Source organism: Pteropus vampyrus, unplaced genomic scaffold (assembly GCF_000151845.1).
Source record: "Pteropus vampyrus isolate Shadow unplaced genomic scaffold, Pvam_2.0 Scaffold374, whole genome shotgun sequence".
NCBI classification, from domain to species: domain Eukaryota; kingdom Metazoa; phylum Chordata; class Mammalia; order Chiroptera; family Pteropodidae; genus Pteropus; species Pteropus vampyrus.
Genome location: NW_011889155.1, coordinates 427,723 through 442,450, shown reverse-complemented (window position 1 = coordinate 442,450; position 14,728 = coordinate 427,723). Strand labels below are relative to the sequence as shown.

General features: G+C 52.4%; 1 protein-coding gene across 1 annotated transcript in view; it reads right to left on the bottom strand.

The window, feature by feature from the left end:
• PAX7 (paired box 7) overlaps positions 1-5,616 on the bottom strand; it is a 143,682-nt gene extending 138,066 nt beyond the window's left edge. Inside the window, exons 1-2 of the mRNA XM_023523049.1 lie at positions 5,413-5,616; positions 4,510-4,565 (exon numbers count right to left, since the gene is read on the bottom strand). Of these exons, the coding sequence (XP_023378817.1) occupies positions 4,510-4,565; positions 5,413-5,616 (260 nt within the window). The remainder of the gene's footprint in view (positions 1-4,509; positions 4,566-5,412) is intronic.
• Positions 5,617-14,728: the final 9,112 nt, after the last annotated feature.

Here is a 14,728-nt window from a genome sequence, read left to right as displayed (position 1 = left end):
CCATTTTTGCCAGACTTTGTACACTCCCAGCCATTTATCAGAGCTGGCTTCTGCTGCCCCCTATTATCGCATGTCCCTGAGGGTGGGTCAGGAGACTCCAGTCCCAGTCCTTTCTCTCTGGTGCCTTGGGGCTGGTCACGCCTCCCCAGGCCTCCTGAAGCTAAGTCTCCCCATTTGCACTGAGAGGTGGTGGACCGATGAGTTTCTGAACGGTGCTAGTCTCAGCGGCTGCCGAGGGAAGTCGAGGCTTCCTCCACTTCTGGGACCAGCCCCTGCTTCCCTCTGTTACTATATGGGATTTTATAACCCGGAACTCTTAGACAAGCTACCTCAAACCCCCAGCGGTCCTGCTCCTGCAGCACTGAACCCCTTCCTAGCCAGCCAGGCCAGGAAACCCCGTTTGCCGCCGATGCAGGACAGAGGCCCTGGGTTCAAGCAGAGACGTCTCCTTTCTCTCCTGCCCTTTGCCCAGAAGACCCAGACAGTGAGTGCACTCCAAAGACCTCAGACCACAGGTGTCAACTGGGGTCAAAGCCAGCGTCATAACCTGGTGGGCCTCTGCCAGCTCTGGGGGTCTCCCTCCTCCACTCCCAGATGTCACCCCCAGAGCGATCAGCTTGCAACAGAGCTTCCGACAGCGACCGCCATCTTCCCGAGCTCCCCCAGGATGGCGTGTGGGCAGCCCCGGTGAGATTTGCATTGGCATTTGCATTCCATTTTCATGTGGCTGGTTTAGACTGGACCATCTCTTCTCAAGCATCCCTGAGAGGCGGCCTGGCATAGAGGGAGAACAATCCAGGACTTGCAGTCCCCAAGTCCTGGGTTCAAATGCTCTTCCTCTGAGCTTCGATTCCCTCTCTGCAAACGGGAAGAACCCCTACGTCCCTCACCCTGTCATTCAGCAAATGTTTATCGAACTTCTAGTATAAGGCAGGTAGACTGCAGCATGACGAGGCGGGCCCTGGGCCTTGATCGCATGGAACTTACTTGCTGGGGGAGACAGACAATGAACAAGTCAGCCGATCAATGAATAAGATAACCTCAGAGTACAGGATGTGCTCAGGAGGGAGGAAACGGTGTGATGGGCAGGCCTGGCCCTCTGCAATGTCAGCTCGCCATCGCCACCCGTGGACCTGATTGGCAGCAGGCGGCTGAGCCCACAGACCTGTCCCTGTCCCTCAGCAGGTGGCTGAGTCGGCAGAGGCTGATCCCGTCCACTCCCCTGCCCTGACGACAGCATCGAGATGGCAGGAATGGCTTCAGTCCCTGCTGCCCAGGCCTTGAGCCCAGTCTTCAGCCTTGGACCAAGAGTAGGGGTGGCCAGTGTGAGCAGCAGGGAGTCCCAGGGGGAGGAAACTCAATAGTCCAGAGGTGAGAGCATGCGGAGACAGGGATGTGCCCAGAGAGACCCTCAATCCAGGGCCTCTTTGCACATTCCCCAGAGGGAAGCCAACTGAGCCAGTGTGGGTGCAGGAGGCAGGAGAGCACAATGGTTAAGGCTCAGCTTGGGGATGACTGGACTCCTGGTTCAGATCTGGACACTGTCCCTTTCAGGCTCGGTACCTCAGTAATGGATGGACACAGCCTCTCAGAGCCATTTCCTCCTGTGAGGACACCTGGGTATCGGTGAAGCTTAAGGCCCTTAGCACACACAGTGCCCGTAGGCGCCTAATTAATAATGAGAGCTGCCCCACCATCATTCTTCAGGTCACCCTTTTGGGGCAGCGATCCTGTCTGACTCGCCGTCTGACTAAGGCAGGGGACGCCGAGCAGAAGGTAAGGAGCCACTCGCTCTCGGAGGCGTCCTTAAATTTTGTGCCTGCGGTGCCTCATTTGTGCGCCCTCGTCCTGGGATAATTTTTTCCACAATGTCACTGTGACCTCCACCTGCCGATATCTATTATGTGCCAGATACCAGTTGACCAGTGTTTAACGGATATCAGCCTCTCCCAGTGACGTGGCACCCGGTCTGCACCGAACAGACGAGGAGACTGAGGCCCAGAGGGAGAAACGACCCGTCTAGTTCACATGCTGGAGAAGGAGGCCCTGGGATTTAGCTACGGCCTGGCCTCACCCCCAACGGGATGTTCGCTCTTGACGCAGTGGGGACGCCGGTGGCTGCGGGAGGCCAGGGAGTGAAGGTGAGACCCTAGGAGGAACAAGTCCATCTCAGGGTGTCAGACGGGCCGGTCGGCCGAACGTCTGTGTGGCTCACATGTATTCCTTACTTCCCAGTGGCAGTGGTGGGGCTGGGGTGACCCTGCCTCTTTTACGGATGAGGAAACCAAGCTCTGGGGGGGTTTGCTCAATGACAGAAGTGCCCTCAGTGGGGGTGGCCTGGGGCTCCTTCCCTCCCCCAGCCTCCCCTGCACCCCTACAAGAGCTTCTCCCCACTCAGAGGGGCTGGAGCTTGGGCTGGCCGTTTCCTCTCCTACCCCGGCCCCAGCTCTCGCCTCTGGTCCATGACTCAGGGCTGGGACATTGATAAGCAACGTAGGACACTTCAAGTCTCCATCAGCAAGCGGGAGCGACTTGCTGGAACCCTTGTCTTTCAAGCTTCAGAGAGAAATAAAAATAGACGGGGGCGGGAAACTTATCATCTCCTTCCCTTTGTCATTCCTGCGGCCAGGCTCCTACAGCCCCTAATCTGTCATGTTGTCACCGGGCTCCGGTGGGCCGCTGGCTGTTGGGCGCTTGTCCCTGGCCATGTGCTGAACGTGATAGAAGGGGTCAGCTCTCACCTCTGGGTCAGCTCTCACCCAGAGGTGGGCTTTGGGCGGGGGGAGGGGGGGCGCGTCCTACTGCAGGGATTGCGAGAACACACAGCAGTGACCTTTGAAGCTTGAATGTCAGCTTTACCAAGATCATAGGGCCGTTGGGAATGTAAAATAAATGCGTGAGTTAATACATGGAAGTCACCTGCAGTAGTGCCTGAGTGCTCCAGGAAGACTTATTACCAATTCTCCCCCCACCCCCACCCCCCTGACCACTCTCCTGTATTAAGGTCTATCTTTTTCTTGTAAAAAGTGCAAGGCTGCTTCCTGTGCACAGAAGTTTTTAAATCAGTAAACATTTGTAGATGAATAATATACCCACAGAAATGTGCACAGGTCCTGTGTACACAGCCTAAGGACTTTTCCCAAAGTGGACTCTCCCACGTGACCAGCCCTGGACCAAGAAGCAGAATGTGTCGGCACCCGGCAGCCCGGCCGTGCCTCCTCCCAGAATGTGCGTGATTTTCGATTTCCCACCGGCAGCTGAATGAGATCTCTCCTCCCGCCTCTTGCCTTGGTCCCCCCGGGCACTGTGTGTTTAAGGCGCCTTCGTGGTGCTGTTCGGACAGCGCTTCCTCACTAGCCGTGGAGCCTTCTACTGTGTGCCCCTTGCCGGCGGCCACCGCCCCACCCGCTCCTGGCCTGCTGCGATGTCTGAACCGGCCAGGCCTGTTCTGACACGAGGGCCTTAGTGCTTGTCGTTTGCGACCTCTTCTCCCCTCTCTCTCCCCAATCCAATCCGCTCCTCGCATCCTGTCATAACGCTTCTTTTCTTAGTAGCACGTTAGACTCAGGAACTATCCGGAGTAACAACCTGCCTCTCTCTTTGTTGTCTGTCCCCTTTGCCGGTCTGATGAGGGCAGAGTCTGTAGCTTCTGTCTTTACTGTATCCCCGATGCCTCAGGCAGGGCCTGGCGACTGCAGTGGCTCAGTAAGTATTTGCTAAATGAAAGAAACACGCAGAGCAAGCTGCCCTCGCAGCATGCCCTTGCCTGAGCTGGTCCATGCTGACGCTAATGTGTCTCTCCGTGTGTCTTTTTCCTTATCCAGCTTGCGAGCTCCCCGAGGCCCCAGCCAGGGCCATCTTCGGCTCCTGCTCATGGGCCCGCAGATCAACGAACCTGCCTCACAGGTGTTTGGCTAACCTTGTTTCGAGCCAGACGTGCCAGAGAGAAATACATTTTAAAACCACGTGCGATTTAAAGAGAATTTAATCTGCATGTCTGGGATTCATTAACACGTAGATCATCAAATTAGGGTTTGCTCACAGCTGTTTGACATTCGAAGGGCCTTCTGAGTATCTTTAATAAGTGCCTTTAAATATTATTTTTTCTCATAATCTCAGGGCTGGGTTTTGAGCGTGGGTTCTCTGAATGGGGATGTGACACGAGAGACTCAGGATGGCCGGGCCCGTTTCTGCAAGAGTGTCGCTGGCCGTGGGGAGGTCGGCACGGAGCTGTCCACATCCACCAGTGGGCTCTGGCCCAAGTCGGGCAAAGCCACGAGTTCCATGGTGGGTGTTCATTGTTTGACTCTCGAACCCTGTCACTCTCCTCCTGGGAAATACACTCCTGATCCCCACCCCAGCCCTGCTCCAGGGGTCCACATGGGACTCAGGCTTGACCGCTTAAGCATGGCCTTCCTGGGTGGCAGGAATGGGTCTCAGCCCAGTGTGAGGATTTGAGGTGGAAGGAAACGGGCTGTGGAGGGAGACAGCTCTCTTTTCTGCTGGTACCTGAGACCTCGGCTGTAGGCCCGAAGCATCCGATCACCACGCAGAGCCTGAGATGACTCCAACATAGAAAAAGCAAAGCGGAGAGGTATAGAGGCTGGTGGCAGCTAAGAAGGCCTGGACTTGGCCACGACTGAAGTAATCCTATTATGGGTCAGATTGTATCCCCTCAAATTTACATGCTGAAGTCCTAAGCTCTGGAACCTCCGACTGTGACCTCATTTGGGAATAGGGTTGTTCCAGATGTCATTAGTTGGGGTCATACTACAGTAGGGTGGATCCTTCATCCAGCCACTATGACCGATGTCCTTATAAAAAGGGGACATTGGCACTTGAAGACACACATAGGGGGACGATGATGTGAAGACAGGAAGAAGATGGCCATCTGCAAGCCAAGGAGAGAGGAACAGCTCTTTCCTTCAGAGCCCTCAGCAGGAACCAACTGGCTGACACCTTGATCTTGGACTTCCAGTTTCCAGAACTGTGAGGCATTAGACTTCCGCTGGTTAAGCCCCCAGTCTGTGGTACTTTGTTACAGCAGCCCAAGCAAACTAATACAAACCTTCTTTGAACTTTTTAATTATGAGAACCAATGTATTTTTTTTTTTTTCTTGAGACAATCTGTATTCAGTCTTTCATTATGTGCATGGATAAAAGACTTACTTGAATATCCCTAGTCAGCTTAAAATCTTTTTGTGGACCATATTTCAACACTCTGTTGCCGTGTAAGAAACCACAGACTTGGTGGCATAAAACAAAGACAATTGTTTCTTTTGCTCACAGGATGCAATATAGGCAGGACATGGCGGGGGAGGGCGGGTGGCCGTGCCTTGTCTCCGCTCAACAAGGCGTCGGTGGGTAACTCAACAGAGGATGACGAGTCCACTTTCAAGGTGGGTCACTCACGTGGCTGGCAGGTTGTTGCAGGCTTTTGGGTGGGAGCTCAGCTTGGGCTGTGGATTCCTTTCCTATGGGCTCCTCCACAGGTGGCTTGAGCTTCCTCCTCGCGTGGTGGCCGGGCTCTGAGAGAGAGCGTCCCAAGGGAGCAGGGTAAGAGTGCATCGCGTCATTATGACCTACGCAGAAGTCGCACAGCATCACTGCCGCCATACTCGGTGTGCCGAGGCTGTCACGAAGGTCCACTCAGAGTCCAGGGGAGGGGACACAGACCTCACTACTCTACGGGAGGAAAGTCGGTGTCACGTGGCGAGAGGAGAATGAGCGGTGTCACCGCAACCATCTCTGGAAAATGCCGTCTGCCATGGGCCACGCGCACTGATACCATTTCTGTGAACGTGAAAAACAGACAAAGCTGATGGCGGCAAAGAGTGGTACCTTTTGGGGAAGATAATTTTGATGGGAAAGGGACACATAGGGAGCTTCTGGGTGCTGGAAATGATCTCTGCATTAATATGGGTAGAAACGACAGGGGCGTAGATATGTGAGAAGTTCGATGAGCTGTCCACTTAATGTTCCACACCCTTCTGCATTCTATGCCTCAATTAAAAACATTTTAAGGAATGTGACAGAAAATCTGACTTCGTTAATACAAATGGAAGCATCCTCTGCCGGCTCCCAATTGTCCAAGCAGCTCGGCTGGTATGCCAGCCCCTTCCAGACCCAGCTCTCCCTTGCGGGTCTCACTGAGCCCTCGGCTCCTTCTGGACCACGCTAACGCCCCCCACCAGACCTCCGGAGCCTGTTGGGTGGAAGATGGATGGAGCTATTAATGTGCACAGTCTAAAGGTTAATTCAAAGGGCAGCCACGACTGGAGATGGCGCCGTCCACCTGGCTCCAGCTCGCAGACCAGGAAGGCGATGGGACTTTGTGAACCGCCAAACAGCTGCCCCTCTCCCTCAGGCTGGTTTTGTGGCCCCTTCATACCCCCAGCTTGGTCTCCCGTGGCTTCATTCTGGTCCTGTCTGTGGAAGGGGGCACGGCGTCGGGCAAGCTCCTCCCCTCCCTGAATCTTTGTTTTCCCATCTGTGTGTGGGGACCATGGGACCAAGCAGTCTTCTGGCGTGGACGTCCCAAGGTTGCGTCTCTCCATTCTGCCGCCAGGTTTTCCTGCCTCCCATACAGCACCTTGTCTGCCCTGCCTCTGGGTCTCTGCCCTGTCCATTCACTTGCTGCCTTTTCTTCAAGAGTTGGTAGGTGTCAGAGATATGCCCCTGATGCACCCCCGGTGCGTCCAGGCTCGTCGTCCGTCCCGTGGCTTCCTGTGGCCGTGGTCTCGTCTACATGAAATTGGTCTGCACATGCCTGCGTGTGGCTCCAGATGAAACGCTGGCTCGGTGATGGGATGCTTCTCCCATCCGAACCAGGGGATCCCAAAGGCAGGGCTGTGTCTCCAGCGTCACTCTGACGGCGGCCCGAAGGCAAGGACGGTCTTCCCGCCTCGAATCGCTCCCGTTCACGACCCATTACCCCTCAGGGTTCCAGCCTGCAGAATGTTCTGTTTGCCTCACCCGGTATTTTTTCTTTTTATTGTTGAATTATTACCAGCACTTAAAAATCAGGTGAATTCACATAAAAACCTAGATTTTCGTCTTTAAAAAAATGCGATAAAAGCCGGTTCCACCAAGCTTGCCTTTCTTTCAGTAGCGAATGGCAGAAGCTGACAGGAGCGGCCCTGGGGGTGGAGAGATCACTGTCTAGTTCACCCCGGACTTCAGCTGGCTCCATGCACTTCCGTTACCTGCCCGGTCCTGGAGGCGTTTGGCTTTGCCGTCCTGGCTTTGGGGCCGGAGGGGCTTTCTGGCTGCAGTAGCCGTCAGCCCCTTGGTGGCTGTGTGGGGAGAACCGTTCCAGGGAGGGATGCAGGAATGAAGGTTTCTCCTTGTCTCTGCCTCATTAGGCTCTAACAGGCTGGATCAATGCTTTTTAAAATTAGATACATACTGACTGTTTCTTGGGTCAGGAACAGTCTGTGCCAACATAGAATGCTTCTCTAATCTAAAGCTTGCCTTTGGGAAAATTGCGTGGAGAAGGAATGGAGGGAGATGCATCTTCATTCAGTAATTATTTACAGGGGGCTTGTTGTGTGCCAGGCATTGAGCCAGGTGCTATGGGTACAATAGTGAAAAAACCCCAGTCATCATCGTCTATGGCTCACAGTCATATCATCCCTCCCCGTTTCTCAGGTTAGGCAGCAAAGATCCAGAGAGGGCCAATAGAGTACTCAAGATCACACAGCAGTGGGGGAAAAAAATGAAAACCCACACAGCTGCCCAGGCCTCCTGCTGCATCCCACTCCCAGCCACAGCGGTCGCCCCCAGGGTCCCCTACAGAGCCCTAAGCACACTGGCCTCCTCCATCTCTTCTTCTTCTCCTCTCCAAGATCTGTTGCTCCATCATTGCTTTTCAGTGATGGCTAGAATTCGGGGCTCATCCAGGTGGGGCTGGGGCTGCTCAGAGCAGAGAACTGGCCCGTCTCTGGCTGTTTTCCATGATGCCCTGTCTGTTTATCAAGGACGATTCCAATGTCAGCGATAGAGTTTAGCAGCATCCCACCCCCCGTCACCCCAAGTGGAGCATTCTACAGTGTGGCAGCAGCTAAGTTGGCTGATGTCTCTTTCAAAGAAACAGGCTTGGAGCAGGGCCCCAGGCTGTCAGCACCAACCTGCCCTTTCTGCAAATACAAGCTGAGTATCACTCTAGCTGCCTCTGGGGCTAAGTCGGGTTTGGTTTTCAGCTATAGTCACAGATCCTTGTTTGAAAAGGAAGATGTACAAGAAACAGCGGCTCCTCCGCACACAGCCTGTACCCTTCAGTCCAGAGGTCGATCCCTAGAAGAACCAGCCTTCTGGGCTGATTCTGAGCCTCCAAACACTTTCCACATAACCAACTCTTAACCAGCTCTCCCAAAGCCCAAATTTGGTTGGACTCAAACTCCTAGGCATACTTAAACCAGCCGGACAGATTTTGGCCAACAGCTGCTGAGTTTGAAGAAGGATGATTGTAATTGGCCCAGAAATCATGGCTTGCTTAAATAAAATAAATAATGACAACTACCGTTTATTGAGCATGTGTCAGGCACCCTTGTACACTGCAACCTTGCAAGGTGGGCATCAACATCCTTATTTTCCTGGGGATGAAGGAGAGGCCCAGAGAGGTCAGCTTCCCTGCCTGAGGTCACGCAACTGACCAGAGCAAAGCCCAGATTTGATCCTGGGTCTCGCTGATGCTCCCTAATCTTGTTCTCCTGGCCGGTGCATGCTCAGGAGGCCAGGCGGAGGCTGTGCATACCAGGCTGGGCTGCTGCTGGCCCTCCTTCCTTTCCTGGGTCTTTTGCACAACGGAAATGTCCTCAGCACAGTGAGAAGTGCTAAGTTACAGCTCAGGGCAAGCAGGTCAGAGGACAACAAGACTGTCTAGGATCAAGGCTTTGATCTGCATCAGAAGAGATGGGTGGACTCCTCTCCCTTCACAGTCTCGATCCAAAGCCCCAAGGCGGAGCCCCGGGGGAAGCGTCCCCATTCAGAAGGTCCTTTTAGCCAAGGAAAGAAAGGTTTAAAAATCAACCACAATCACCTTGGTAACGGACATGGATGGAATATCCCTACAGTGTGTCAGGGACTTCATATGAATTATCGGTGTGGCGTGGTGGCTGAGCCCACAGCCCCTGGAGCCAGATTGCCTGGGTTCAAATGGTGACTTTGCCACTTGCCAGCTGTGTGCCTTGGGCAAATCGCTTGACCGTGCAGAGCCTCAGTTTGCTCCTCTGTAAAATGGACCGAATACTAGTATCTACTTCACAGGGTCATTCTAGTAAGAAATGAGATGATTTATGAAATTCATGGGACAGAGCTTGGCATGTAGCCAGGGCTCTAAAAATGACTGATATCTTTTTTATATGTTGTTTTAAAAAAAAATCTCTTGTGATAACCCCAGGGGGTGGGTGTTGTTATTTTCACTTTACTGATGAGAGATGTCCTTCGACCTGCCCAAAGTCACACAGCGAGGAACTCGTCGAGCTGGGGTTTGAATCCATATTTGTTCCTTCACCACGGCTACTGAGATAGAATTCCGGGAGCTGATTTTTATAAAGGGCAGGGCTGCAACTTCTCCTCCCAGAGGCAGCTTCCATTGGCCAGCAGATTTTTCTTTTCTTTTTTTTTCGGTTGGTTTTTAACACCCTCGGACTAAACGAACAGAGGAGAAACCGAGGCCCGCACAGGGAGTGGACCTGTCCGAGGACACCCAACCGCACTGAGACCCAGAGCGCCTTCCAGGGCCAAATACCGTGTCGTCTCTCTGGGGCTCCACTCGGCCTGTTCCCCAGGGAGTTTGCCGGAAGATGAGTGAGCAGGGACGAGTGCTGGGCACCGATGTGTTGATCGATGGCAGAGAAAGGTTATTTTGCAGCCAGACTTGACCCAGGACTTGGGCTGGAACATCTGTCAGCCAGCGCCATGTCACTCTGAGCTGGGCGTCATGGAGGAAAAGATGGGGCTCAGGGAAAGTGATGGTTCTGCCATGTGAGAGTCCGTTTCTGCAGGCGAAGTCCTCCCGAGACCCCGAGTGGGACCACGTGGAAGCCGAGGGTCGGCCCCGGCGGGGATGTGCTGGTAGGACGCCCCTTGGAAGCCTCATCCAGGCTGGCCTTGGGCTGTCTCCTCCTGTGGTCCCCTCAGCAGCCCTGGAGGGGGGTCTCGGCACCCTCACATTTCCAGGAAACAGGCCCAGAGAGGGCAAGCCATTGAATCCCCATCTTCTCCTCCATGCCTCCCAGTCAGAGTGACATGGCGCTGGCTGACAGATATCCCAGCCCAAGCCCCGGGCCAAGTCTGGCTGCAAAATAACCTTTCTCTGCCACACAGCTTGTGAGTGCGGAGGTTGGTCCTGGACCCAGGTCTCTCTGTCATCCCTCTGACTCTCAGTGAGAGGTGCTTTCTAATGATGACACAGATCTCTCTCTCTCTCTCACACACACAAACTTATGTATACTTTTATAGCTTATCTATCAGATATAATTATATGAAATTGCCTTTTTTTGGTAGACTGAAAACATCTGAATAACAAATTTTATAAAGTTCAGCCAAATATAAATTACACATGTATCTAAATGTATATACTTATGTTTGCCTATTTATCTATTCAATAAACATAATTCATCTACCTTGTACATATAATCTCTTTTGTGTGTGTGTGTATATATATGTATTATATATATATACGCACACACATATATATGTATGTACATATAAATATGTAAACATCTATCTGAGATATATCCAACCAGCCCACTTGTTACATACCCTGTATGGTCGGTGGCATGCTGCTAAATTGGCTCTCTGATTAAAAAAAAAAGACCTGATTTGTAGTGTGTATTTACATGGTGTAAATAAATACTCCCACTAAGGCTGATTTCAAGTAACCAACGTGATGTCACTGATTACAGAGTTAGGGAGAAATTTGTATAATTGGCTCCCTTAGCTAGTATGAACTGCCTACCACTGAATTTATCCAGCTACCTGAAATATAGAATCTGTGTATCTCAAAAAGATACTGATCTATATGATATATAAATATATCCATAAGCATATGTAGCCTAGTCCCTCTCTGTGACAGATCTCTGATATATATAGTGTCTATCATGACATATAATTCTCTATTTGAAATCCACCCATTTGTCCAACTGTCTATCCATCTAGTGTTCTCGGAGCCAACAAACAGGCGATGTAAGCTGGGCTAGGGTCTGCCGAATCCCTTGTGGCTTCCTGCGACTTCTCAGGTCTCTTGGTCGCTGGATCACTGTCTCAGGGTCTCAGGGACTAGCCTCTGGCCTCGGGAGACAGCCGTGGGGATGAGCCATCTCTGCTCTCTGGGCCTCGGTTTGCTTATTTGTATAATGGCACATTGTTCTCCGGCAATTAGAAGAGACTTTTTTTCAAAGTCTTGAGTTTTAAAAATTCACGCACCTTTTGCCTTGTCCTCTGTCATCAATTCGTGTTTGTTTTGATATAAAAATAAAGTGTTGGAGAATTTATCAGTTAAATTACTCAGCATCTTTCACCTAAATCATCAAGCAAAATGGAAGCTCCGGGAAGAAGAGTCATTTTTTTTTTTTATCCTCTGGCTCTGTCAGAGGAGGCGTTGGTCAGCAGTCACGTGAGACTGAGGAACCAGATGGCCTGGATTTGAACCTGGCCTGCCATGAACCATTGGGTCTCCTTGGGCAGGTATTTCTCAGCTCTGAGCCTCAGATTCCTCATCTGTAAAATGGGAGAATAACAATACCTCTCTCATCCGGCTATTGTGGGGATGAATTGAGTTATTTCATAGCACTAAAAACATGCCGGATGTAGAGTCAGCTTTCAGTAGCCGTTAGCCACCAGCATCCCAGCACCCGGCTGTGTGCCTGCACCTCGATCTGAAAATCTAGAGAGCAAACAGTTTCTAAACCGTTTTCTCGTGCGAAGATTCTAGGATACACTCAGGCTGCTCGTGTCTTCGTGAGGACAAAAATCCCCTCGTCACCCCATCCAGGCTCACGGCCTTTGGATGTGTAAGAAGTTCTTCCTACGTTTTTAATAAAAACTCCAGCTACTTTGGCATTCTCACTGTTCCTTGAAAATGCCAGGTGTGTGCCTGTCGCAGGATTTTGCCTCTGCTGTGCCTCTCCCTGGACGTCTCTCCCCTGGACAGTCTCATGGCTGGCCCCTCTGTGGCCGGGCTCAGCTCAAATTCGCTCTCTCTCTGAGGCTCTTTCTCTGATCTAATAGGTGTGGGTCGATCGCCTTGTCTAAAGTTGCTCCATGTCCCTCAGTCCCTCTGTCACTGTCCTGTTTTATTTTCTTCAAAGCACTTATCACCTGCTGAAAATATTTTATGTATGTAATTATTTGTACTTGCCAGTCTCTCTCAACCAACCAACAGCTCCATGCGGGCAGGGGGCCTATTGTCTCGTTCACCGTGGCATCCCCCAGAATGGACCTGGCAGGGAAAGAGAGACTTAACGAATTGCCGTGGAATGAGCTAAGTGGAAGGATGCACGCACTGTGACTCCACAATGTAAAAATGCTTAGAATAAAGGCAGGAAGAGACGTTACAGGATTCTGCCCGCCTCCTCTTGGTTATCCATTTTCTGGACTTTGGGAGGAGTGTGTCTTCATTTAGTAACTAGAAAAAAAGCCCAGACGTAATGAAGACACAGCTCGACGGCAAGTCCAAGCAGCCTCACTCCGGATTCGGAGGAGGCACGGTTTATTCCTGCTCCCGTGGTTCTTGGAATTTAAAAACAAACCTCGATCACCGCCTTAGGAGACGCTTCTGTAGAAGTCAGCCACCAGACGCGGCCTTCCCTCCTTGGCCTTGATTTCTGAAAGAAGATGTTTTATTTTGGGAGGCTCTCCCCCCTCTGGAAGTCTCCTGGGATAAATTCAGGAAGGAGAGCAGGGCGCAAAGAAGCAGGTGGTGGGTGCCTCTCCCATCAGACTGGGAGCGCTTCGGGGCTGGGCTCCCCTGTCAGACTGGCTCTTCCCAGAGCGGGGCTGTGTCTCCTCCGGCGGACTCAGGCATCTTGCTCTAGAAGGAGCCCCTTCCTTTGCTCCCTCTCCCTTTCTTGGCTTCCTTTTTCTCACCCTCTTTTTCTTGATCTTCCTTTCAGGAGCCCTTTCCCTCTGGCGTATGGGGGTCCAGCCGCCTCCTTGGCAGCCCTTTGAGACACAGGTGGAACCATATTCCCCCTTGATGATCGCAGTCCCCTGGGGGCTCCCTGTTCCGGCCCTGCCGGCTTGTAAATACCTGCCCCCACCCGCAGTGCTCCCCAGGCATCCAGCAGAGCCTTTGCATGGGCCGAAGGCTCTTTTAAGAGAAGCTCTGGTTCTGGAAACTGCCATCAGAATTAGATAGCATCCCTGCCTGAAGAATCAGGCTGACGGCCATCATGAGGCTCGCCCTGAGTACCCACGGGCAATGCCTACCGAGTGATTTCTGGGTGCTGAGTGTTTCCAGGCCTGATCTCCACCCGTCAGCCTGGCAATCAGGTCATGTCTGTCCCTCGGCTGCTCAGAACGGGTTCCCTCTGAACTTCGAGAGACAGGTTCATCGCTATGGTCTGTACATTTCCTCTTCCCCCTCCTTCCCCTATTCATCGTCTACCCTGAGCTGGCTCTCTCAGGGCATGTTCCCACCTCGGGGCCTTTGCACCTGCTCTTCCTGCTCTTTTCCAAACACCTGTGTGGCTCACTCTGCCTCCCTCTGCTGGAATGTCAGCTCCGGGAGAGTTTTGCTGGCTTTGTTCTCGGCTGTAAACCCAGGGCCAGAGTCAAGCCTAGTACATAGTAGGGGCTCAATATATATTTGCTGAATGAATGAACACACTAATGTGGTGGGTACAATTAATCTTGTTTTACAGATGAGGAAACAAAATAACCAGCCCATGATCACACATTCAGGGATTATTTGGCATCTACTGTGTGCTAGGCCCTGAGGCGCAGAGATGAGTCCTTGCCTTGGAGACGTTTCCCGGCTGGTAGGGGAGACAGAACACATATAACCTAGTGGGCTGTGTGCAGGTCTGGAGACAAGTGCATGGTGGGAAACACACAGCTCTGCCTGGGGCATCAGGGAAGGCTTCTTGGAGGAAGTGACACCTGAGTTAAGTCTTAAGAAATGAGTAGGAGTTTGTCCAGTTGGGGGAGATAGTGGATGAGGGGGAACAGAGGAACAGGACATGCCAAGCCATTCAGATATAAGAACAGTGGGCTTTTGTTTGCCCCCAAATCGTTCGATTTGGCCGGAGTGGGAAGAGAGTGCGTGGGCGGTGAGGCCGGAGGATCAGGAGCGAGAGGGTGGAGAGCAGGTAGATGGCCCGGAGCCTCGGGGGCCATGCTAAGAAATTTGAGCTTCATCCTCCAGGGCTTGGGAAGCCTGTGGTAAGGGATGGGGCCTGTTAAGCTTGAGGTCTAGACAAAGCTCTCTGATGGCCACAGAGAGGTCAGACCAGACTGGGGACAAGGGACAGCGGGAGGCAAGTAGGCTGGGGAGGTGGGTAACCTGGGGTGAGCAAAGCGAAGGCCGGAACCGAGGTGGGGCAGGGGCACAGGAGATGGGACAAACTTCGGAACTAGTAAGGAGGGACAGAGTGGGAACCCGGGCATCCAGAAGGGCCAGGAGCTCATTAGCTCACAGCCTCAGCTTCTTTTTGACCCAAGGCAGTTTTTTTCCAACTCACCAGCCTCCCTGGCCCATGAGATTTTAACTCCAAATTACTCC